This window comes from Podarcis muralis, chromosome 16 (genome assembly GCF_964188315.1).
Source record: "Podarcis muralis chromosome 16, rPodMur119.hap1.1, whole genome shotgun sequence".
NCBI lineage: Eukaryota > Metazoa > Chordata > Lepidosauria > Squamata > Lacertidae > Podarcis > Podarcis muralis.
This window is the reverse complement of record NC_135670.1, coordinates 8,176,307-8,200,829: the sequence shown is the minus strand read 5'-3', so window position 1 is coordinate 8,200,829 and position 24,523 is coordinate 8,176,307. Positions and strand designations below refer to the sequence as shown.

The window sequence follows — 24,523 nt, the reverse complement described above, 5'->3', positions numbered from 1 at the left end:
CTCCATGGGTAATTGTGTGTGTGTGTACGCGAGGGAGACGTGGTTCACACCTAACGCTGAGCTAAACCGTGGCTTGCTGTGGTTTGGTGGATGTGCGGGTTCCCAGAGCAAAGATGCTCAGAGTGAAGAACACAGCTCCTTTGCTGCTTCCTTGGTCCTCCTCCTGTAAAGGAAACCATGGTTTGGCTTGGCACATTGCCCAATCCTGGGCTCATGGTTTTTCTTTCTTCTGGGTTCGGACCTAGCGTTAATCTAAATTACGGTTTAGTCCTGGAACGTACCTGAGCAGCAAGACCGGGTGGGAGCGCAATTGTCATTCCGGGAACCTACTTGTCCACAGTGCACCATGGTTTGGTTTAGCACATTGTGCCAACCAGGACTCATGGTTTATCTTGCTTCCGGGTTCAGATCTAACACCAAGCTAAACTGTGGCTTAGTCCTGGTTCGTACGGCAGCAGCATAACCGTGTGGGGTGATCAGGAGCCCCGTGGCTGCGACCATCACTCTGGGAACACACTGGTTTGCAGTACACCTTGGTTTGTCTTAGCCAGGGGTCAGCAAACTTTTTCAGCAGGGGGCCGGTCCACTGTCCCTCAGACCTTGTGGGGGGCCAGATTATATTTTGAAAAATAATTTTAAAAAATGAATGAATTCCTGTGTCCCACAAATAACCCAGAGATGCATTTTAAATAAAAGCACACATTCTGCTCATGTAAAAACACGCTGATTCCTGGACCATCCAGGGGCCGGATTTAGAAGGCGATTGGGCTGGATCCGGCCCCCGGGCCATAGTTTGCCTGCCCATGATCTTAGCACATCCTCCAAACCCGAGCTTGTGGTTTATCTTGCTTCAAAGTTCAAACTTAATGCTACGCTAAACCAGGGTCATGCGGCAGCAGGCAGACCGTCCTGCTCGTTCGTTTCCACTCCACGGTTTGGCTCATAGCTGTCAACTTTTCCCTTTTCTTGCGAGGAATCCTATTCGGAAGAAGGGAATTTTCCTTAAAAGAAGGGAAACGTTGACAGCTATGGTTTGGCGTTGGGTGTGAACCGGGCCTGTGTGTGTGTGTCTGTGTCTCCATTTCCTCTCCCCTCCCCACTCACATTTATTTATTCCGTTCTGTTCTTTCTTTTTGTCCCCACAGGGCTGTGCTCATCTATGCAGAGTTCCCTCAGTAACCCCTGCATCCAGTCCTCGCTTAGCAACCCCTCGCTGCAGGGCTCCCTGAGCAACCCCTCCCTCCGCTCGTCCCCCAGCAGCTCCTCCATCCCTTCCTCCATGAGCAACCAGTCCCTGCCCTCCTCCCTCAGCAACCCCTCCCTCTCGTCCTCCCTCAGCAACCCCTCCCTCCCCTCCTCGCTCGGCAGCCAATCGGGGCAGCCCAATCCCAACCTGCAGCAGCCTCAGCAGCAGCAGCAGCAGCAGCAGCCCAGCTATGGCGGCTCCCCCTCCTCCGCTTCCTCCTCCGCCCCCGCCTCCTCCTACGCCCCCCTGAACGCCTCGCCCCGCCGCAGGGTCCCACTCAGCCCCTTGACCCTCCCAATGGGCGGAGACTCGAGAAGGCCGCACCCAAAACAGTTTTCGCCAACTATGTCACCCACATTGTCCTCCATCACGCAGGTACGCACGGGGCGCTCTCGCGTGCTCGCTTTCGGCCTCTGCCTTTTTTTGAAGAATAACTTTTAATTTGTTTCTTTTCCATCGTCGTGTGTTTTTCCATCTCATCTCAGCTTCCAGGGAAAAGCACCCACCCTCCTTTTCCTTCTCAGGTGGTAATTTTGCTGGAAAATGTTTTCCCAAGGACTCGTTTATTCTAGGCTGCTTCCAGAACCTTTCCCCGGTTCCTCTGTTTTTCCCCTCTGAAAGATTCCCAGGGGGGGTCTAAACAGGGTTGGCAGCGGAGTAACAGCGCCGGCTGCTGGGCCTTTTGGGAAGTGTTTTCCTCCGAGGCGCCGCAGCACACCTTAATGCGGCTCAAGCAACTTCAGTGCCTTTCAGATAAACATCGCAGGTGGATCCGTACATCCACACGTGTTCCCATCTGCTGGAGACTGTTCAGGCCTGTGCATGTGTGCATTCTCTCCCAGTCTCTGACTTTAATGACCTCATCTCTTGCCAGTAAGGAGCAGGGCAAATCCCCCGCCTCCCATCAACTCATTCCTCCTGGACAGTTGTGGCCATCTCTCTGGGTTTTGGAGGCAATCTCTCCTCTTTGGTGCAGCTGCCTTTCCGCTAGGAGATGGCGCCAGCTGTTCAGTGGAGCCAATGAAGGAAGAGATTGGTTGAAAGAGACAGCCAAGGAGAATGCAAAGCTTTTGGGCAACCAGCAAGCAGCCGGTTTCCTATCCGAGAAATGTGGCAGGCCTCGGAAATGTAAAAGATTTTTTAAAAAATGGTGAAATTATAAGAACTCCTGTCCCCCAGCACACACGCATTAGGAACCTCCTTGCATAGCCAGTTTGCAACGAAATTAGACATTGTCCTGAGTGGTGGGTGAATCAATATCTCTCCCCTCTCCTCACTTCACCCACCTGGGTCTCTTGACCTGCCCAGAGACTATTTGAGGGCTCCATATAGGACACATAAGCGCAACCCGGCAGGATTAGACCCAAACACCCATCTATTCCAGCATCCTGTTCTCAGAATGGCCAACAGATTCCTCCAGGAAGCCCAGAGGCATATCAGGAAGGCCCTCACTGTTACTGGTAAGAGCAGCTCTGCAGGATCAGGCCCCAGACCTCATCAAGTCCAGCATCCTGTTCTCAGATGGGCCAACCAGGAGCCAGACTTTGGGGGGGGGGGAGGCCTTGGCACAGTGTCATCCATGCCCCCCTCGCACCTAGCACAGGGCTCAGCCCTACCCTGACTTTAGAGCTATGAAATTAACAGAGATGGAGCCAGCGGGTAGCAGTGAGGGTCCCTTCCACACCCCTTAAGGCCCTTGGCCGTTGCCAAGCCTGCCCAAATGGCAGTGCCAAGCCTGGCCAACAGGGAAGTCGCAAACAGGACCCGGGTACCACCTTGAGTTCTTGGTGGGGAAAAACGGCAGGATGTAGAAAATGGACTGTAAAAAGCAGCAGTACCGTATTTTTCGCTCTATAGGACACACTTTCCCCCCTCCAAAAATTAACGGGAAATGTGTGTGCGTCCTATGGAGCGAATGCAGGCTCCTTGGCTTCAGCAATAGCAACACGAAGCCTCCGAAGCGTTGCTTTCGCTGAAGCCTGGAGAGCGCAGCGACCCCTCTCGCTCTCCAGGCTTCAGGGGTAGCCGCCTGAAGCTTCCGGAGCGCAGCGGGAGGTCCCTCTGCACTCCGGAGGCTTCGGATTCCTTTTGCTGAAGCCGGGAGAGCAAGACTCTCCCGGCTTCAGCAGAGAGGGAGAGCTGTGCAGCGCCCCTTCAGCCAAGCAGGAGGAGAAATGGAAGGGGCTCCATTTCTCCTGCCGCTTCGCTGAAGGGGTGCTGAGCAGAGAGGGGGAGATTTTTTCCCCCTTGTTCTCCCCCCTAAAACAAGGTGCGTCCTATAGAGCAAAAAATATGGCACTTTTTACTTCAATATATGCCCACTAGGTGGAGCTCTTGATCTCTCCCTTTCCTTACTTTTCCTTCAATCAGGTCTTTCCACTAGACTCCTGAGTGGGCTGTACCATTTCAGGCTTGTGGGTGAGAGCGAACCATTTTGAACGTTCCTCTGGGTAACACAGAATTCTCTGCCTTAAAAAAATAAAAATAAAACAGATATGCTCCCTCAGCCTGCTTATTCACGCAGGAATAGTTTTGTTTAGCTATAAGCCATAGCAAAACAGGAAGGGGGAAAAGGAACCGTTCTTGAGTTGAGCAACGAATTTAGTTATTAATTCCCAGGCAACAGCGCCAATAAGGAGATGTGCGCAGGAACGTGGTTTTCATGATCAAACAGCAAAAAAGCATACAAACTCAGTAGGTGTGACTAAACCTCCAACAGATTTTTCCCCACAGGGATCTTTTATAAAGCAGACATAGAGTTGTATATAATTGCCAACCTCCCCCTGTGGCAGTTTTGCAAAATACACAAAGACATTGTGACTTATTATCATTAACCAGGAAGACATTGAATCTTAGCTCTGTGAAGCGTTTCCTACATGGAGCTGTGTAGTTACTTCTCTTTTTAAAAACTTTTTGTGCGTGGCAAATACCTATTTTTATTAATACACGTCCAGAGATTTCCAGAAACTCGGGCCCAATGCAAACCAGTAAACACACCGGGATAAAAGAAGTGCTTTTAAAATCTAAAAAGAGGACAAAAGAAAAATAGAAGAAGAAAGGGAAAAGAGAGGGAGAGGAGAAAAATAAAAAAGGGGGAGAAAAGAAAATGAATGAAAGAAAGGATAAAAAGAGCTGTGTGGTGATTTTTGAGGCAGATTCATGGAGGAGGTTTGTTGTCTGCGTGGCTGCTGGTCCTGATGGCTGTGCAGGAATTGGCAGCCAGGGGAGAACTACTGTTGCGCGCAGCTCCTGTTTGCGGACTTCCCCTTCCCATTGGGCCGCCGTGTAAACAGGATGCTGGACTAAATGGCCCCCCTTTGGCCCGACCCAGGACAGCTCGTCTTCAGAATTTCAGGGAGTGACACTCTTTTTACGTGGGGCTGCCCTTGAGACTGACCCAGAAACTCCAGCGGGTGCAGAATGCCGCAGCGAGACTCCTTACGGGGTCTTCGCTGCGAGATCACATTCATCCGGTGCTATACCAGCTGCACTGGCTCCCGGTGGAGTACAGGATCAGGTTTAAGGTGCTGGTTTTAACCTTCAAAGCCCTATACGGCCTAGGACCCTCGTATATACAGGACCGCCTCTCCTGGTATGTCCCACAGAGGAACTTACGGTCTTCAAATAAAAACATCTTGAAGGTCCCAGGCCACAGAGAGGTTAGGCTGGCCTCAACTAGAGCCAGGGCTTTTTCAGCTGTGGCTCCAATCTGGTGGAACGCTCTGTCACAGGAGACTAGGGCCCTGCGGGACCTGACATCTTTCCTCAGGGCCTGCAAGACAGAGCTGTTCCACCAGGCCTTTGGTCAGGGCGCAGCCTGACTCCCTCCTCTGGCAATCTCTACAAAGCTTTAGTCTATGGTTGCCATCAATTTGTATTTTAATTAATTTTTATAATGTATTTATAATGTTGCACTGTTTTAGTGTTGTTAGCCGCCCTGAGCCCAGCTTCGGCTGGGGAGGGCGGGATATAAATAAAATTTATTATTATTATTATTATTATTATTATTATTATTATTATTATTATTATTATTTTTGCGGTAGCATCTAAAGGTTCCGTTCCCAACCTGCAGCCTGAATTGTTACAATCTGCTTTTTTTTTTTACGGAGGGTGGAGTTCACCTCTGAACTCTCCCACCACTGAACCCTCTGCAGCCCGCTGCCACAATACTTGGCGGGGGGCAGCGGCGTAGGGAATCCCCTTCCCTCCTTCCCCCTGCGGCTGCAGACTCCCTTTTAACTGGACTGGAAACGCCTCTCTTCCCTCTCCAGGGGGTTCCGCTGGACACCAGCAAGCTGCCGGCCGACCAGAGGCTGCCCCCGTACCCCTACAGCCAGCCGGGGATGCTCCTGCCGCAGAATCAGAAGTCCCTCCACCAGGCGCAAGGGCCGGCCTCTCAGCAGGGGCGCCAGCCTGCCCAGCACCAGCACCAGCACCAACACCAGCACCAGCAGCAACAACAGCAGCAACAGCAACAACAACAGCAGCAACAGCAACAGCAGCAGCAGCAGCAGCAGCAGCAGCAGCAGCACCACTTGCAGTCCCAGTGCCCCTACCCGATGCATTACCAGTCCAATTCTATGCTGCAGAACCAGTTCGGCCAGCAGCTGGGTGACTTCGGCCTGGGCAACGTGAGTATACTTGGTGTCTCCTCGTCGCTTGCCCCACCCCCTTTTGTGTCTGGGAGTTGCATAATAATAATAACAATATAATAATAATATTTTTATTTATACCCTCCCGGCTGCCCTCAACCAGAGCCAGGGCTTTTTAGGCTGTGGCTCGAATCTGGTGGCATGCTCTGTCACAAGAGACTAGGGCCCTGCGGGACTTGACATCTTTCCGCAGGGCCTGCAAGACAGAGCTGTTCCGCCTGGCCTTTGGTTTGGACTCAGTCTGACCCTTATGTTTACCTCCCCTTATGGTCTTGATCTATGGGCTACTTCTAAAATGAGGCTGCATTTTAAATTGCATTTTAACTTGTATTTTAATTTGGTCCCCCCCCCAATTATGTTTTTACTGTAATTTTACTCGTGTTAGCCGCCCTGAGCCTGGCTCTGGCCGGGGAGGGCGGGGTAATAATAATAATAATAATAATAATAATAATAATAATAATAATAATTTATTTATATCCTGCCCTCCCCTGCCGAAGCCGGGCTCAGAGCGGCTAACAACAGTAAAATAACACAACATTATAAAATCAGTTCAAATCAAATTAATAGCAACCATTGGGCTAAAGTTCTGTGAGGATTGCCAAAGGAGGGAGTCAGGCTGCGCCCTGGCCAAAGGCCTGGTGGAACAGCTCCGTCTTGCAGGCCCTGCGGAAAGATGTCAAGTCCCGCAGGGTCTAGTCTCTTGTGACAGAGCGTGCCACCAAGTCGGGGCCAGTACTGAAAAGGCCCTGATCCTAGTTGAGACCAACCTAACCACCTTGCGACTTGGGACCTCCAAAATGTCATTTGTGGACCTTAAGGTCCTCTGTGGGACATACCTGCATGGCAAATGTTTTCTGTGGCTTACCAGGGGCGCCAGCCCTTTTGGCCCCCCCCCAACATATTTTAAAGGCCATCGGATGTTGATCAGCCATATTCTTATTCGTATTCTTATCACCAGTGCTTTTTTCCTGGTGGGGCACAAGGATACGCATACCCCTAAACATTTTGTGAATCTAAGTTTGGCCTCATCGAGGGACAGTATTTCAATATGAGTAGGAAAAAGAGAGTACCCCTAAACTTTTTTTAGAAAAAAAAAGCACTGCTTATCGTCATCGTCATCAACCCACCCTGGTGAAGCAATAAAACACAATATTAAAAGCAGCTCAAAATGACTCGTAAACAGAGAAATAAGGCGGATCCTAAAATTGCTCAAGCACTTGCAACTCCTTGGTTGCAGCCAATTCATCAGGCAGCTTCTTCTTATCTTCCCATACCAAGTGGGTGGAGCGAGGGGTGGTTTTCTGGCCCTACCTGCCTCGTGTGTGTGTGTGTGTGTGTGTGTGTGTGTGTGTGTGTGTCACAGCCCGTCCTCCCCCCCCCCCCCCCAATCCTGCAACGTAGCACCGAAACCGGCCCAGGCCCACTCCATCCTTCCTTTCCGCAGTTCGATCAGTACGGCTACATGGACAACATGAGCGGAGGCTTCGCGTTCAACAGCAACGCCTTCTCGGACGACCTGGGTGCCTTAAATTACCCGCAAGGCGACAACATGGGCTTGTCGGGCAGTGGGACCACAAACACCAGCAGCAGCAGTAGCAGCACACACGACCCCCACCTGCTCAACCGCCAGAACCTGAGCAACTCGAACCGCCACGGCCCCATCCCCAACATCATCCTCACAGGTAAGGGGAGAGAGTGGGAAGGTGTAGCCTTGATTTATTGCCCAGATAAGCCTGGCATCCGGCCCACTTCCAAAGCTGCGCCAGGTCTCTGCTTCACAGTCCGCATTCCGATGCTCTGAGCAAACAGCAGAGTTTTAGCAGCGTTCAGAGAAAGCTTCTGTGCTTCAGTGTGCATAAAAGAAAATCTCACACAGAGGTACTAATAACTAAAAGCAGCTTTATTTACAGCAAAGCTATCCATTGTCTTACACAGCACGCAGCATCGTGAGACACGTCTGCTTCACGTATAAGCGAAATAATAATAATAATAATAATAAATTTTATTTATATCCCGCCCTCCCCAGCCGAAGCCGGGCTCAGGGCGGCTAACAACAATAAAACAGTACAACAGTACAGTGGTGCCTCGCAAGACGAAATTAATTCGTTCCGCAAGTTTTTTCTTCTTGTGAGTTTTTCGTCTTGCGAAGCACGGTTTCCCATAGGAATGCATTGAAAATCAATCAATGCGTTCCTATGGAAAAAGCCTTCAGACCAGGTCCGGGGACAGTCTGTCCCCCGACCTCTTCTGAAGGCTGGGGGGGGGGGAACAAGGGCTTTTCTTCCCACCGCCAGCCTTCAGAAGGCTGTTCTGAAGACTGGCGGTGGGAAGAAAAGCCTTTCTCCCCACCTCCCGCCCCGCAAGTTCCGGGGACGATTTTAAAATGCTGGCGGGCGGCAGCGAAGCCTCCGCGGTCCCGGGAAGGCAGGCGGGGGGGGGGGGAGCAAAGACTTTTGCCCCCCGCCGGCCTTCAGAAGAGGTCCAGGACCTCTTCTGAAGGCCGGCGGTGGGCGAAAGTCTTTGCTCCCGACGGCCAGCATTTTAAAAGCGGTCCGGGATAGCGGGAAAGCGCAGCGCAATTCTGGCCGTCGGGAGCAAAGCCTTTCGGCCCCCGTCGGCCTTCCTGGACCTCTTCTGAAGGCCGGAGGGGGGCGAAAGGCTTTGCTCCCCACCGCCAGCATTTAAAAGAGGTCCCCGGAGATTTCCCTATGGGCTTTCTTCTTGCAAAGCAAGCCCATAGGGAAATTCGTCTTGCGGAACGACTCAAAAACGGAAAACTCTTTCGTCTTGCAAGTTTTTCGTTTTGCGAGGCATTCGTCTTGCGAGGCACCACTGTACAACACAATACAACACTCTAAAATCATTCATTAGCAGAATAGAACAAAGGACTGAGACTCTCGGACGTGACGCAGAGTCTCCCCACCCCACAGTAGGCAGGACGTACACTGAGCTGTTTAACCCTGTAAGCTCAGGTTCTCCTTACAGGAGGAGGGAGCAAAACCCACCTCGGGGTGGGGGGTGGGGGGGAAATGTCTTGACAGGTAGCCTAATATTTTTGGGCAGGAAAAGTAAGAGCGAAGAGGCAATTGTCCAGATCCGCTGTCTGAAACAACTGTGTTTCTTGGGCAAGGCCAGCTCTGGGAACTGCAGAGGCAAAGCATAGCCATCGTGGTTATTTTAATTAATTTATTAAATTTCTGCGCCACCCTTCATCCAAAGATCTCGTGGTGGTTCGCAAGATAAAAATGAAGGATAAAATCACAAATAAATAGAACGAAAGCAAAATAGGATAGCAGCCCGCACACACACACACACACACACCCCAGACAAATCTAAAAGACTGTCGAATATTGATCAGCCCGAGGCCTGGTGGAAGAGGGAACGTTTTTGCTTGGCGAAATAGCATGAAGGTGCCAGACAAACCTCCCTCGGGAAAGTGTAACACCAATTATAGTAGCCTTTGATAGATGAATTTGTCTAATGATTTTATTATTTGTACCCTTCCCATCTCAGTTGCCCCAGCCCCTCTGGGCGGCTTCCAACACATATAAAAATATACTAGAACATCGAACATTAAAAACTTCCCTAAACAGGGCTGCCTTCAGATGTCTTCTAAAAGTTGTTTCATTTTTTACCTCCTTGACATATAATGGGACGGCGTTCCACAGAGCGGGTGCCACCACCTAGAAGGCCCTCTGCCTGGTTCCCTGTAACTTCAGGTATACTGCTCGGAAACATACTAGGAGTCTGTGTAGATCCTTCAGGACCGGTGTTATACTGTCCCGGAAGCCTCTCTGAGTCATCAGTCCAGCTGCTGCATTCTGGATTAGTTGTAGTTCCCGAGTCGCCTTTAAAGGTGGCCCCACGTAGAATTCCACAGTTTAACTACCGTAGATTCCGGTGTATAAGATGACTTTTTAACCCTGGAAAATCCTCTAAAAAGTCAGGGTCGTCTTATACACAAGGTATGGGCTCGCTGGGCAGCAGCAGTGGGTGGCGGGCTCCGCTCCACTCCGCTCTGCACCGTGCCGGAAGGAAGCCGCCCAGTGAAGCTGGTTTAGCATCGCTGGGCAGCTTCGCCGGGGGGCTTCTTCCTGGTGCTGCCCACTGCCGCTACCCAGCGAGGCTGCCGCATATAAGACTGGGCGTATAAGTCAACCCCCCAAATTGGCAGCTGCCAGTTGGCGGGGTCGTCTTATACGCCCCATCGCCTAATACGCCGGAATCTATGGTATGCACCGTGTTAGGAAGAAACTTCTCTGTGTCTGTACATCTCTTTTTGCTTTCTGATCCTTCCCTCCTCTAGGGGACTCCCCGCCCGGGATCTCCAGGGAGATTGCCACTGTCCTGGCGGGCATGCCGGGCTTTGAGATGGACTCCTCCTCCCTGGGTCTGGATGAGGACCTGAGGATTGAGCCGCTCACTTTGGACGGACTCAACATGCTGAGCGACCCCTACGCCCTGCTGACCGACCCGGCCGTCGAGGATTCTTTCCGCACCGACCGACTCCAGTGAAGGAAGGGAGAGGGCCGCAGCGCCGAGAAACGCCACCCCTGCGAGGTGGAGCCTCTTGAGCCACGAAAAAACAAAAGGATGACTTTTTTTTTTTTGCTTTCCTAAACCAGAGGCGCCGGGCAAGAGGAGCTGGGGACAGAAGAGATTGTGTTTGCCCGCCCTGCCTTTCCACCCCCAACTGCAGTGTCGCCATCCCCCTCCAAGCTTAAACGCCTCCTAGGGTGCTTTGGGACCGGACTTTGCAACGAGCACTTGCAATCCCAGGTGATAGGGGACCGGGGCAAGGGTTGACCCCCCCCCAGGGTCAGGGAAGACACCTCTGCACTGTTTAGAGGCGGGGGGCAGACCACGAAAGTTTTCAGCATCCTTCCCAAAGCGGGAGAGAACGTACGCTATCTAGGTGTTAGTGTTCCAGTTCCCTTGAATCGGGATGTTGGGGGGGCGCTCGCATTCATGTGAATCCAAGTGTCTGCCCCCTCCCTCAAAATCAATTCCAGCCATTTCGTTCCCCCAAGTTTATTCCTGTGTATAATTCGTACCTGCACCCGATAGCTATAGAGACTTTTGTAGCGTGCAGAGCATTTTGTGGGGGGCGGGGCGGGTTACGTTCTCGTTTTCTCTCTCTCTTTTTTTGGCCTAATCATGTTTTTTTTAAAATTTTATTTTAAAGAAAAGCAATTATGTACATAACTGCCCTTCTCTCCTGCCCCCCCCCCACCTCTCCTCCTGAGCTGCCGTGTACATGTGGGGGAGAGGGAAAAAAAGGGGGGGGGCGTTTCTCTTGTAAAGCACTTGTAACTTTTGCATCCTTATCTGTCATGAGGTCTGGCTTCTGTGCTTGAGTTTGGGGCAGAGGGGGGGAGCTCAAAGTAGGGGGAGCTGTGGTTGGGGTCCAGCCCATACCTCACCTTTCCTTCCCCTCCGCCCCCACTGTGGAAGAGATAAACCAGAGTGATTTTATTATTATTTTTTAAAATATATGTTAATTATAACAACATTCCGTCACTGGTTTTTGTGTGGTTTTCCGGGCGGCGGTTCATCCCGCCAGATCAGGGTGGGGACTGTCCCAGCCTCGGGTCCTCTTTTTTCCAAAGCAGCTGCCCACAGCCTGCAAGGAAGGGGCTCAGGGCGACACCTGAGCTACATTTCGCCCCCGGCGTCTGGTCTGCTTCTGACGCAAAACTTTGGGAGCCCACCCGCCCCTGGTTTTCAGAAGCCGCTTGCCACGTGGTCTCGGCAAAAGAGGAAAAACGGATGCAAAATTCTCCGGACCGGTTTCATGTGATCTTGAGTGGGATTCCTGGGCACACGAATTTACTAAGGGAAGTGCTGCCGGATGAGGCCCGTGGCCCATCTAGTCCCGCATCCCTGTTCTCTCAGGGGCCTCAATGGGGCACCCACAAGCCGAACCCGCGCGCGAGAGCAGCCTCCCCTCCTGCCATTTCCAGCTATCGGTATTCAGAAGGATACCGTCTCTGACCCAGAGGCAGCTGAGGTGGCTTGAAGCAAAACAGAATATGGCAGCTCTTGGCCGCCTCATCTTCTGCAGCCAGAGAAGAAGAAGAAGAAGAAGAGTTTGGATTTGATACCCCGCCTTTCACTCCCTTTAAGGAGTCTCAAAGCGGCTAAGATTCTCCTTTCCCTTCCTCCCCCACAACAAACACTCTGTGAGGTGAGTGGGGCTGAGAGACTTCAAAGAAGTGTGACTGGCCCAAGGTCACCCAGCAGCTGCATGTGGAGGAGCGGAGACGCAAACCCGGTTCCCCAGATTACGAGACTACCGCTCTTAACCAGGGGGCAGCAGTGGTCTCCTCAGAGGCCGGATCTACTGCCTGGGGCGACTGCCGCACCTTGCCTCATGGGTGCGCTGGCTCTGCTCTGACCGTGGAGGTAGCTAGTAGCCATTCCTAGCCATATCCTCCAAGAATTTGCCCAGTCTTCTAAAAACATCTAAGTTCACGCCTGTTACTGGCATTTACAGAGTGAATTCCGTAGTTAAAACAGCAGCACAGAGCTTTCAGCGACTCCTCTGCCCTTGATTTTAGCGTGCAGCTGTTCAGTTGGCCAACTAGATACCCCAATGCGAACCCAAACACAATGGCAACTCTGCGACTCTGGCGCCGATTCTGGAGGCAGAACATCCTGGCTAGTGGTCACTGATTGCCTTATTCCTCCTCGAATTTTGCATTGGCCAAGAGCCTTATTCGTCCATGGTTTAGCTATACGAAGCAAGATTGTTTGCATGGAAACAAAGTGCCCATAACTTTCCAGAAGCAAGACTAGGTAGTAACAAACTTTGGACTAAGCTAAGGTGTGGCTGGTTGGCCTCCTTGCTATCCTTTCAGCCTCTTCCAGTTTGTGAGCATTGCTTAGCTTAAATTTTGATACGGAGTCTTCCCTGAAAGGCCTGTAAAAGATTTGCATGCCCTCCAACATTCCTCGGATGAAAATGTCCCTATGATCACGTGAGGACTGTCAGAGGAGCTGCTTAATTGCACCAGCACTCAGGAATCCTGAGCTGATCAGGCCTGCGTTGTAACCACGTTAACTTGCTCCCTCTTGCCTTTGCACTCAAGGTCTAGCTTCCCATTCAATAGATAAATAGCAGAAAGCTCTACATCTGAGATCCAGACTTTTTTGGTAAGACTACAAAACTTGCGAGTGACACCTGCCGGTCACTTTTAACTAGGTGAGTAAGGGGTCAGTCCCATGAGTGGTACTCCATGAGGAGAAGGGCTCTGACATAGATGGTCCACTTGGTCCATTTCCATAATAATAATAATAATAATAATAATAATAATAATAATAATAATAATAATAATAATTTTATTTATTTATACCCTGCCCACCCCAGCCAAGACCGGGCTCAGGGCAGCTAACACCTGGTATAAAAACAATTGATTAAAATACAACTTAAAAACCAGATTAAAACACAACATTAAAATGCAGCCTCATTTCAGCAGAAACTCAAAAACTTTTTTGGGATGAAAATGTCAAATCTTCACCAAGGCCAACTATCCAGACTGGTCCTACTTGGGCCAGAAAAAAGCCAGGGAAGTCCCCAAATAGGAGTTCCATCGCAGAAGGAGAAAGGAAAGAGGGGGAGGGGGATCAAGTTGATTCCAAGCCAAAGGCCAGGCAGAACAACTCTGTCTTACAGGCCCTGCAGAAAGAAATCAGATCGTGCAGCCAAAGCCCAACCAGATTCCCCTGGAAAGCTCAGAACGGTGGCGGACCAACATTTTTGGGTCCCTGAAGGTCAAACTGTTATGAGGGCCACTTTGCAACCAGCAATAGGGTCTGGGTAACCACTGCTTTCTTCTTTACCACATCTGCACTACCGACTTTCAAACTTGGGGATTGTTGAAATATGTACAGCAAAAGATAAATCGTGTGACTCAAATTGTGTCTAGTAAAGGTAAAGGTACCCCTGCCCGTACGGGGCAGTCTTGACAGACTCTAGGGTTGTGCGCCCATCTCACTTAAGAGGCCGGGGGCCAGCGCTGTCCGGAGACACTTCCGGGTCACGTGGCCAGCGTGACATTGCTGCTCTGGCGAGCCAGAGCCGCACACGGAAATGCCGTTTACCTTCCCGCTAGGAAGCGGTCCCTATTTATCTACTTGCACCCAGGGGTGCTTTCGAACTGCTAGGTTGGCAGGCGCTGGGACCGAGCAACGGGAGCGCACCCCGCCGCGGGGATTCGAACCGCCGACCTTTCGATCAGCAAGCCCTAGGCTCTGAGGCTTTTACCCACACCGCCACCTGCGTCCCTCAAATTGTGTCTACTAGACCGCAAAATGCTAGGCAACATGGACTAAATTTGCTTCTGGGGTCTCTCGGGGATGAGGCGCTCTGTAGCTTAAACCTCATTGCTTTCATAGTAGATCCGCTCCTGGCTCAGCAGCAGAGCAGGGAGGCAACAGCGCTCCCTGCTGTCGCCCTCCGGCAATTGCCACTGTGTTGAGAGATAGAGACTGAATCTGGGGGCTCTGCTTAGCTTCAGAAGGCAGGGTGGTGTGTCACAAGCTGCTGTTGAAAAGGATCTATACCCAGGAAGGGAACCAGGTCAGTGGCAGAGAGCACCTGCTGTCCAAACCAAAGGTCACAGGTTAAATCTCTGGCATCTCAGGGTAGAAATGGGAATGCCCCGTCTGAAAAACTGTAGAGCTGTTGCCGGACAATGTGGACAAGACTGAACCAGATCGGCCCGCATGTGGCTCTTTTACACCTTTGCCGCGGCTCCGGGGCGGATACTAGCGAGGGGAGGAGGCGCATTGTGCGCCCCGACACTCCCCACTGTGGCGGGTGCAGTACTGGCTGTGACATCGCATGGGGGCGGTGCGTGCGTTAGTCACGCACCGTCCCGACGTCACCTTCCCACCCGCTGTCAGATGGGAGGGCAGCAGCGCGCATGCTTTAAATGTCGCAATGGTTTTGCGGCTCCCAGTTTGTTTTTTCTTCGGAAACGGGTCCAAGTGGCTCTTTTTGTCTTAAAGGTTGCAGACCCCTGGACTAGGGGGTACGAACCCCTGCTCCCCAATCCGACTTACCCCTTTGCCCATTTCCCTGACCAAACCCATCTCCCTTTACAACTTGTCCTTGCTTCCTACTCCCAAATCCAACCCACTTTTGCTTCCTTCTTTAGCCCCTTCACCTTTTTAATGGTATTTTTAACATGCACACTGCTTTTGTGGAACAAAGGTTTGGTTTCTGTTCAGCACTATTGTGTGAATCCTTTCTTTTTAATCGCAAAACATGCTGCTGCAATGGTGTTGACTATGGATCTTCCAAGGTTCCCAATTTCCCAGGGTCCACAGTCCCAGATTTACAGAAGCCGTTCCGGTTTCTGATTCGATCCTGGAATGTCCCATTTTCCCTTAGGACGTCCCTATTTTCATCGGAGAAATGTTGGAGGGTATGGAGTTCTCTAACCCCATAGCCATCTAAAGGCAGCCCTGTATAGAGAAGGTATTCTTTTAATGTTTTGTGTACAGTGGTTACCTCGGGTTACATACGCTTTGGGTTACATACGCTTCAGGTTACAGACTCTGCTAACCCAGGAACAGTGCTTCAGGTTAAGAACTTTGCTTCAGGATGAGAACAGAAATCGTGCTCCAGTAGCGCGGTGGCAGCAGGAGGCCCCATTAGCTAAAGTGGTGCTTCAGGTTAAGAACAGTTTCAGGTTAAGAACGGACCTCCGGAACGAATTAAGTACTTAACCCGAGGTACCACTGTATGTTGGAATCCACCCAGAGTGGCTGGGGCAACCCAGTCTGATGGGCAGGGTATAAATAGATGATGATGATGATTATGATGATGATAATAATAATAACAACAATAACAATAGAATAGAAGGTGCTTATTTTCATCTTAAAAATGTTGGTGTGTGTCAGCCGCATTTTCAGGTAGGTATGGGAATTGCTGCTGGCCTGAAACTCTGGACAGCTTCTGCCAGCTTGGACCACCTTGTGAATATAGGATCCCCCCAGAACCCATTGTTTGTAAAAATGGCAACCATTTTGACTTATGCCACTCCTCTCTCCAACAGCCATTTTGTGACTGATACCCATAGCACTTCCCTCAAAAATCCAGATATGCCTGCTGTTCTAAAAATATCGGCGACGCTGCTTTTAGGCCACATTCGCACCATACATTTAAAGCACAACTTCCAACAGTCATGGCTTCCCCCAAAAGGATTCTGGGAGCTGTTGTTAGTCAGGGGTGCCAAGACCCGTTATTCCCCTTACAGAGAGAGTGTGTGTTGTTTAGCAATCAATACCTCTTTCTCATGAAATTCTGGGAAATGTAGCTCTGTGAGGGAAAAGCATAGTCAAAAGACTGTGTGAAATGATGGGTGGGAATGCCTGTCTCCCCCCCCAAAAAACCGGACCCCTTTTTAATTTCAGTTGTTTCCCTTTTTTGCCAAGCATGTAAAGCTGAATGCGTAGGACTTGTCGAGTTACCTGTTCACACACCATGGGATCTCTTTGGTAAAAGTCACGGGATGCGGAGCCAAACTTTACAAAACTTAAATTTTATTGGACGTGAAACCGCCTACAGAGGTATAATCCCGAACCACAAAACCTCAACCCACCGGGGTGTTACATTTACGAACTCAAAGCTTCGTTGTAAATCATTGCCAGGGCACCCAGGAAAGTGACGTATTCCTGGAAGTTGACCACTTGGTCCCCATTGCGGTCCAGATCTTTCATTAATGCCTGTATCTCTGAGTCTTGCAGTTTCTGGAATAGACAACGAAATCACGAATTTAGAATGCTCAGTGGAACAAGGCCTTTGCTTTCCGTTTCAACATTTGAGGCGATTTTCTGGGAAACTTGTGGGGGGAGGCAAGGTTTAGTATGAATAATAGAATTATTTTTATCGCAGGTGGGGGAAAGCGATGGGAGATGCTGTTGGTGACACCTCGCTCCTCCTTTAATGCTGTCTGAGTCTCACTCTGCACATGCACAGAAGGCGTTCTCTATACCCTCCTTTTGGGATTAAGACCACGCCGTGGCACCTGACTGTCTCCTACACTTTCTCATTTCCTGAGGCCATCGCGCGACAGATTCGTCTATGTGGCTTCCTGATCATTTGACGGAATTGTAACTGAAAAGCTCCTTTCTGGAGGCTTTAGCCCAAAGCGAAAGACTCCTGGGTCATGAAGGGACTGCTTCACCCCTTCCCACCCATTCATATCCCCCTGCTCTCTCTCTCTCTCCATTCACCCAGATGCTTCTCCACTTGTGAGGAAAGGTCTAGGGTGGGAGGGTGTCCTTCTGTATCTGAGACCACATAACACCAGTCTTGAAAGACCTACAAAGACGTACTGGCTCCCAGTACGTTTCCGAGCACAATTCAAAGTGTTGGTGCTGACCTTTAAAGCCCTAAATGGCCTCGGTCCAGTATACGCTGAGGTCCAGCGCTGAGGGCCTTCTGGCGGTTCCCTCACTGCAAGAAGCGAAGCTACAGGGAACCAGGCAGAGGGCCTTCTCGGTGGTGGCGCCCTCCCTGTGGAACACCCTCCCACCAGATTTCAAAGAGAACAACAACTACCTGACATTCAGAAGACATCTTAAGGCAGCCCTGTTTAGGGAATTTTTTAATGTGTGACATCTTAGTGTATTTTTGGTCTTTGTGGAGGCTGCCCAGAGTGGCTGGGGAGGCCCAGCCAGATGGGCGGGGTACAAATAATAAATTATTATTATTATCATTTCCCCCCTGGGAGAAAAGCAACTGGGGCAAGCCGTTTTGAGTCAGTGGGGATATACGGTAGGTCATACGGCTTAATCTACCCCACCATGGTCACATTGCAGAGCTTTTTATTTGGCGGGGGGAAGAGAGAGCGAGAGACAGGATGTGTCCCTGTGTAGCCCCAGCTTCCTTTGTCCTCAAATAGGAACTCTGAGCATATTTGGTCCTTTCCCCCATCCTCACCGGTCCAATGGTGAGCTCCTTCTGGATCAGCTCCTTCAATTCCTTCTTGCTTAGGGTGTTCTTATCGCCATCCTTGCCGGCGTATTTGTGGAAGGTGACAACCAGCAGGCCGATAGCTTGGTCAAGAGGTGCTGCCATGGCAAGAGATCTGAAAAAGAGGAAAGACAGAACGGGGAGAGTTCAAGAGGCTGTACGGATTGGGAGGGGAAAGCCGGCCTTCCAAAGCTTTCCTGCTGCTTACCTCTCTTAACACAAAGGGACGCGGGTGGCACTGTGGGTTAAACCACAGAGCCTAGGACTTGCCGATCAGAAGGTCGGCGGTTTGAATCCCCGCGACGGGGTCCCGTTGCTCAGTCCCTGCTCCTGCCAACCTAGCAGTTCGAAAGCACGTCAAGGTGCAAGTAGATAAATAGGTACCACTCTGGCGGGAAGGTAAATGGCATTTCCGTGCACTGCTCTGGTTTGCCAGAAGCGTCTTAGTCATGCTGGCCACATGACCCGGAAGCTGTACGCTGGCTCCCTCGGCCAGTGAAGCGAGATGAGCGCCGCAACCCCAGAGTCGGCCACGACTGGACCTAATGGTCAGGGTTCCTTTACCTTTACCTCTCTAACACACTTACAGTGGTGCCTCGCAAGACGAAAAGAATCCGTTCCGCGATTCTCTTCGTCTAGCGATTTTTTCGTCTTGCGAAGCAACCCCATTAGCGGCTAAGCGGATTAGCGCTATTAGCGGTTTAGCGGCTATTAAAGGATTAGCGGCAGAGCTGCTAAAAGGCTATTAGCGGCTTAGCGGCTTAGAAAAAGGGGGGGAAGCGGGGGGGGAAATGGCGAGACTCGCAAGACATTTTCGTCTTGCGAAGCAAGCCCATAGGGAAATTCGTCTTGCGAAGCGCATCGCAAACGGAAAACCCTTTCGTCTAGCGGGTTTTCCGTCTTGCAAGGCATTCGTCTTGCGGGGCACCACTGTACTTTACAGTGGTACCTCGGGTTACATACGCTTCAGGTTACATACGCTTCAGGTTACAGACTCCGCTAACCCAGAAATAGTGCTTCAGGTTAAGAACTTTGCTTCAGGATAAGAACAGAAATCGGGCTCCAGCGGCGCGGCGGCAGTAGGAGGCCCCATTAGCTAAAGTGGTGCTTCAGGTTAAGGACCGACCTCCGGAACGAATTAAGTACTTAACCCGAGGTACCACTGTATTTTATTTAATAAAAATCCCATAAGCATCACTGCGTCTGCATGAGCAGCAGAGAACAAGTTTAAAGAGCTGCAGACGCGGGTTCGAGTTGCACTTGTTAATGTAAAACAGGGCTGGGGAACTTTTCTTCAGCCCGGGCTAGGAAGAAGCCTCTGTTGTTCTTCTAAGCCAGGCAGAAACAAGGAATGTGGAAATAAGGTCTGGCAAGGGGTATGGCTCTGGAGAAAGAGAAAAAATGTAACATGGAGAGGGTCCCAAGGGCCAGACAGAGAAGCTCCGAGGCCCACATTTAGTTCCTGGGCCTGAGGTTCACTATCCATATTCCTTTTCTTTTTAAAAGTTGGTTCCAGTTTTTGTTTTGACTGCAACAAAGAAAGAAAATATCTAAAGACAACTGATTCCCACTTAAGGAGATGAAGGTATTGGGGGGGGCGGCGGAGGTAAGTCTGATAGCACCACATTCACTGCAAAAATAAGGCAGTTGCTTTCCCCAAGGCAATTTGTTTTTTTGGGGGGCGGACTTGTTCTACAAGCTTGCAACGTGGTTCGGGTTAAACCGGGAAGGGTATGCATGTAGGGTGCCTGTTGGCTAGCACCTGTGATGTCACTTGGTTGCCTCTCTTCACAATCTGTGGGAGAGTTTCCCAATGCTTTTCGGATGCTTAAAAAAGTATTAATATAATGCACCGCTTTATAATACTTTTTTTTTTTAAAAAGGGTAGCCCATCTGAAAGAAGAGGTGAAGGAAGGACTTGTAGCTCAGTGATAAGAGTGTCTGCTTTTTATGCACAAGGTCCTGGGTTCAAATTCCAGCTAGACTGGGGGAGACCTTTTTCTGAAACACTGGAGAGCCACTGCCAATGGTTTGACTCAACAGAACAGCTTCCTATGGCAGCGGCCAGGCACGCTTAGGACTGAGCTATAACTTGTCTTGCAACTAGGCCCACCCACCCACTCACTCACCCATTGTGATATCCTCTCTTGGCATGGCCTGGTGCCAGGAGACAGTGTGTCCTTGTGGCACTCTGTCATCCTAGCTGATCACAGGGTGCGGTCTCTTAATCCTGGGAAGGAACATGCCCACAGGGGTAAGGACCAGAAGTCTTAGAAGTCACAGCAAGAGGTATTATTTTAGGCTTAACGCTTCTCATGTGCTGCAAGCTGAGCGATGAAAGGAGGAGAATACTCGTCCCAACCCACATCAAGGGAGCCACTCTCTCGCTGAGCTGCCTGCGGGCCTTCCCCTAAAAATAAAGTAAGATTCCAGTCCTCATGGTTCCGGATTAATAATAATAATAAATAATAATTTATTATTTATACCCCGCCCATCTGGCTGGGCTTCCCCAGCCACTCTGGGCGGCTTCCAAAAAAATATATTAAAATACTGTCCTACATCAAACATTAAAAGCTTCCCTAAACAGGGCCGTCTTCAGATGTCTTCTAAAAGTCTGGTAGTTGTGGTTCTCTTTGACATCTTGTGGGAGGTTATTCCACAGGACGGGCGCCACTACCGAGAAGGCCCTCTGCCTGGTTCCCTGTAATTTGGCTTCTCGCAGTGAGGGAACCGCCAGAAGGCCCTCGGTGCTGGACCTCACTGTCCGGGTAGAATGATGGGGGTGGAGACGCTCCTTCAGATATACTGGACCGAGTATATCTCGGATTAAGGTCTGACTTAATTGGGAACAGAGGAAGCTGGCGTATATTGAGTCAGAGCAGTGGTCCATCTAACTCACTACTGTCTACACTGACCGGCAGCAGCTCGTCAGAATTTCAGGCAGGGTTCTCTCCAAGTCAGGGATTGAACCTACAAGACGCTGTGCTGCAAAAAGTACGATAGGCAGCGGCAGCGGCAGCAGTTTCAAGATCCAGTTCCGCAAGTTCTCATTTTTGCACAATCAACAACCCACCCAGAATCCGTCATGGTTTATGAGAACAGCAGTGGTTTCTAGATGGGGGTTTTTAAGGTGGTGGTGATCTTATCTGGCCTCTTTGGAGAGAGTGAGAAAGCATACAGGGTGTTCTTCGTGTGCGGAAAAAGATCACCTTATCTACAGGTGCGATAGCAAACAGAAGGGGCACGGAGACAGAGCATCAAATCCTCACGGGGTCTCTGCCATGGGAGCATATTCACCCAGTGCTTTTCCAGCTGCACTGGCTCCCGGTGGAGTACAGGGGCAGATTTAAGGTGCTGCTTTTGACCTTTAAAGCCCTTCACGGCCTAGGACCCTCGTACCTACGGGACCGCCTCTCCCGGTATGCCCCACAGAGGACCTTAAGGTCCATAAATAGCAACACCCTAGTGGTCCCGGGCCCTAAGGAAGTCAAATTAGCCTCAACCAGAGCCAGGGCCTTTTCAGCACTGGCTCCGGCCTGGTGGAACGCTCTGCCTCATGAGACCAGGGCCCTGCAGGATCTGATTTCTTTCCGCAGGGCCTGTAAGACAGAGTTGTTCCGCCTGGCCTTTGGCTTGGAGCCAATTTGATTCCCTCCCCCTCTTTCTTTTTTTCCTTTCTCCTCCTGTGATGAGGCTGCATTTTAATGTTTTAACGTTGTATTTTAATCTTGTTTTTTAAGTTGCATTCATTCAACTTGTTTTTATTATTGGTTGTTAGCCGCCCTAAGCCTGGCCTTGGCTGGGGAGGGCGGGGTATAAATAATAATAATAATAATAATAATAATAATAATAATAATAATAATAATAATAATTTTTGCTCCCTTTGTCTGCGGTTTGGGGCATCCCCAGCAACATCACCTGGGAGGGCCCCCGTCCCCCCAACGCAGTAGCAAATGAAAGCCACACAAGGCCCGATGACATGTGCTCGACAGCTAGATTTGTGGAGAGAGAGAGAGAGCAAGGCCCAGCCACGCCCTACAGGTGTGCTGCCTCACCCTTGAGCAAATTGCATAGGGACCGGTTGCCTGGGGAAATGAGGGCATTGGGGAGCAACCTGGCGCCCTACAGAACTACAGCTCCCATCAGCCTCGGCTGGCACAAGAAGTGGCCACGGATGATGGGAGTTGTGGTCCAACCACTAACCTGCGGGCCCTTCAGGATGCTGTTGGACTACAACTCTCATCACCTTTGGCCATTGGCTGATGGGAGCTGTAGTTTTCCCATCCCTGGAAGGTCACAGATGCTCCCATTTCTGTTCTAGAGGATGGCACATTATCACACCCATAAAAAACACTCTTATTCCACTTATTCCGTGGCTCCCCCCCCCCCCGGCACCCTGGGAACTGCAGGTAATTTATTATTATCATTAATATCATCATTAATTTGTACCCCGCCCATCTGACTGGGTTGCCCCAGCCACTCTGGGCAGCTTCCAACATATATAAAAACATAACAAAATATTAAACATTAAAAAAACACTTCCCGATACAGGATTGCCTTCGTAATAAAAGACTGAACAGGGCTGTTTTCATGGAACTTTCAGCTCCCTGAAAGAACTACAGTTTACAGCATGGGTAGGCAAACTAAGGCCCAGGGGCTGGATCCGGCCTTCTAAATCTGGCCCGCAGATGGTCTGGGAATCAGCATGTTTTTACACGAGTAGGAAGTGTCCTTTTATTTAAAATGCATCTCTGGGTTATTTGTGGGGCATAGGAATTAGCCCCACACAAGGTCTGAGGGACAGTGGACCGGCCCCCTGCTGAAAAAGTTTGCCGACTCCTGGTTTACAGGATGCTTGGAGGGAAGTTAAAAGGGCGTGGCAGTTAAAAGCGGCATGAGAGCGCTTTAAATGTAGGATGCAAACGCTCTACTAATAAAGTAGCAACGAAATTACTGGGACTCTGTGTGCATTATCACGCCTCCCCACCAGAGGCCAGGAGGGCGTGTGGCGCAGGGTTGCTGCGCAAAGTTTGCAAGCGGCACAAGCTAAGCAAGCAAGGGGGGGTGCCGTGGGTGCGTGTGGTGCCCCACCCTTGGGCAATTCCCTATTTCCATCACCCAACACCCCCCTCCCCAAACATCCTTCCTTTTTCCTGCGCTCTTGCAGCACAGCTGACAGCTTCATGCGTCAGGCTCCAAACTGTCCCGGTTTGGACTCTGGGCGCCTCCTAGTTTTCGAGAGGGTTGCAAAATTCCTCGGGTGGGGAGCGCAACGCCCACCCGCTCCCTCCCCGCAGCCGTGGAAAAACCCCACATGGCAAAGGCTTGGGGTGTGTGGAAGCACAACTTGTCCAATGGGAGTAAAGCCGAGGGAATGTAAGTTTCCATTTGCAAGGGAGCGGCTCCCTGAGCGCAAAAGAGCGACGCGCTCGCTGCCGTAGTTCGGCGGCCAGAGGACAAGCGCTCTGCGTATGCCCAGAGGCACCGCCTTTATTGCAGCTTAAATCTCAAACCGGCGAGTGGGGCAGAGGAGAGAGAGAGAGGGGCGTTGAATTCCAGAGCTGTACTAACTCCGGATTTCCCGTTTGCAGTTTGGCTTCTGGTTAAGTCGCTTTCAGACTTTTTGCAAAAGAGAGAGAGAGAGAGAGAGTTTGAAAGCGACTTAACCAGAAGCCAAAATGCAAAAAGCGGAAATGCGGAGTTAGTACAGCTCTGGAATTCAACGCCTCTCTCTCTCTCTCTCTTGCAGAAAGTGACGCCTAAATGAGAAGAGCAGAAGTAATGAAAAGGTTTTAAAGAAAGTGGTTTAAAACGAAAGGGCATCCAATATTTGAATGGAGGAGGAACATTAAATAAACCATTCCACCCTTAACTTGGGAGGGTGACCCACTGAGCTCAAAGGGACGAAATACCGTTAAATAAATAACAATATCAATACTGTATATAATGAATTGCACGTTTAACTTGGGAGGGTGCCCTACTGAATACAATGGGACTTAACTTCTGTGTGGGCCCTGGTAAGCATTACGCTGCCATCCTATGCGGTCTTACTTCTGAGGAGACCCGTATAGGCTCGCGCTCCTAAGCTGCTCTCTTGCACTTACTTAGCAGTATGCAAACCTCGTTGAACTCAAGTGGGCTTACTTCCGAGTAGACCTATCGGATCTCCCTGTTCAGAACGAGGGAGGGGAGGGCGAGGCAAAAGGATCTTTCTGATAGGGCAGAAAAGGATATTAAAAGGTTCGACTTTTTCCCAAACTATTCCTAGGTTAGCGGGGAGGAAACCGCATCTCTGAAATGGTCTCTCGACTGTCCCTAAGGAGGAAAAAAGAACAGGGGAACTAGGAATGAGGGGCACATCTGGAGCAAAAAAGCGACACATCTGGCTCACTGGAGCGGGGAAATCTTCTGCAAAAGCTCAGGAGATGATGGAAACGAAATGGAGGAGCCGTGGATGGGAGGAGCAGGATTCAAGACTTACCAGAAGCGAGATGGTCCGGTGCTGAGTGGCAGGAAGCGATGGGGAAAGTGGTAGCCCACAGCTGGCGCAGCCTGGACTTAATAGGCAGAGGCGGAGCCCAGGCTGTCCCAGGAGGCAGCTGATTGGATGCAAAGAGGAACAACGCCCCCCCTTACCCC

General features: G+C 50.6%; 2 protein-coding genes across 3 annotated transcripts in view; one reads left to right on the top strand and one right to left on the bottom strand.

Moving 5' to 3' along the window:
- The window catches only part of CRTC2 (CREB regulated transcription coactivator 2), a 38,154-nt gene extending 26,744 nt beyond the window's left edge, over window positions 1-11,410 (top strand). For both annotated transcript variants that reach the window (XM_077920447.1, XM_077920446.1), the window contains 4 exons: window positions 1,146-1,621; window positions 5,518-5,877; window positions 7,343-7,580; window positions 10,205-11,410. In XM_077920447.1, coding sequence (XP_077776573.1) covers window positions 1,146-1,621; window positions 5,518-5,877; window positions 7,343-7,580; window positions 10,205-10,413 — 1,283 coding nt within the window. In that variant the 3' untranslated portion in view covers window positions 10,414-11,410. The remainder of the gene's footprint in view (window positions 1-1,145; window positions 1,622-5,517; window positions 5,878-7,342; window positions 7,581-10,204) is intronic.
- A 5,022-nt stretch (window positions 11,411-16,432) lies between these two features.
- On the bottom strand, window positions 16,433-24,523 carry LOC114586874 (protein S100-A6-like). Its single transcript, XM_028710722.2, has 3 exons — window positions 24,366-24,523; window positions 17,852-17,999; window positions 16,433-16,656 (listed from the first exon to the last, which is right to left on the bottom strand). Exons 2-3 carry the CDS (start codon window positions 17,987-17,989, stop codon window positions 16,522-16,524), a joined length of 273 nt encoding a protein of 90 aa, XP_028566555.1. The 5' UTR covers window positions 17,990-17,999; window positions 24,366-24,523; the 3' UTR covers window positions 16,433-16,521.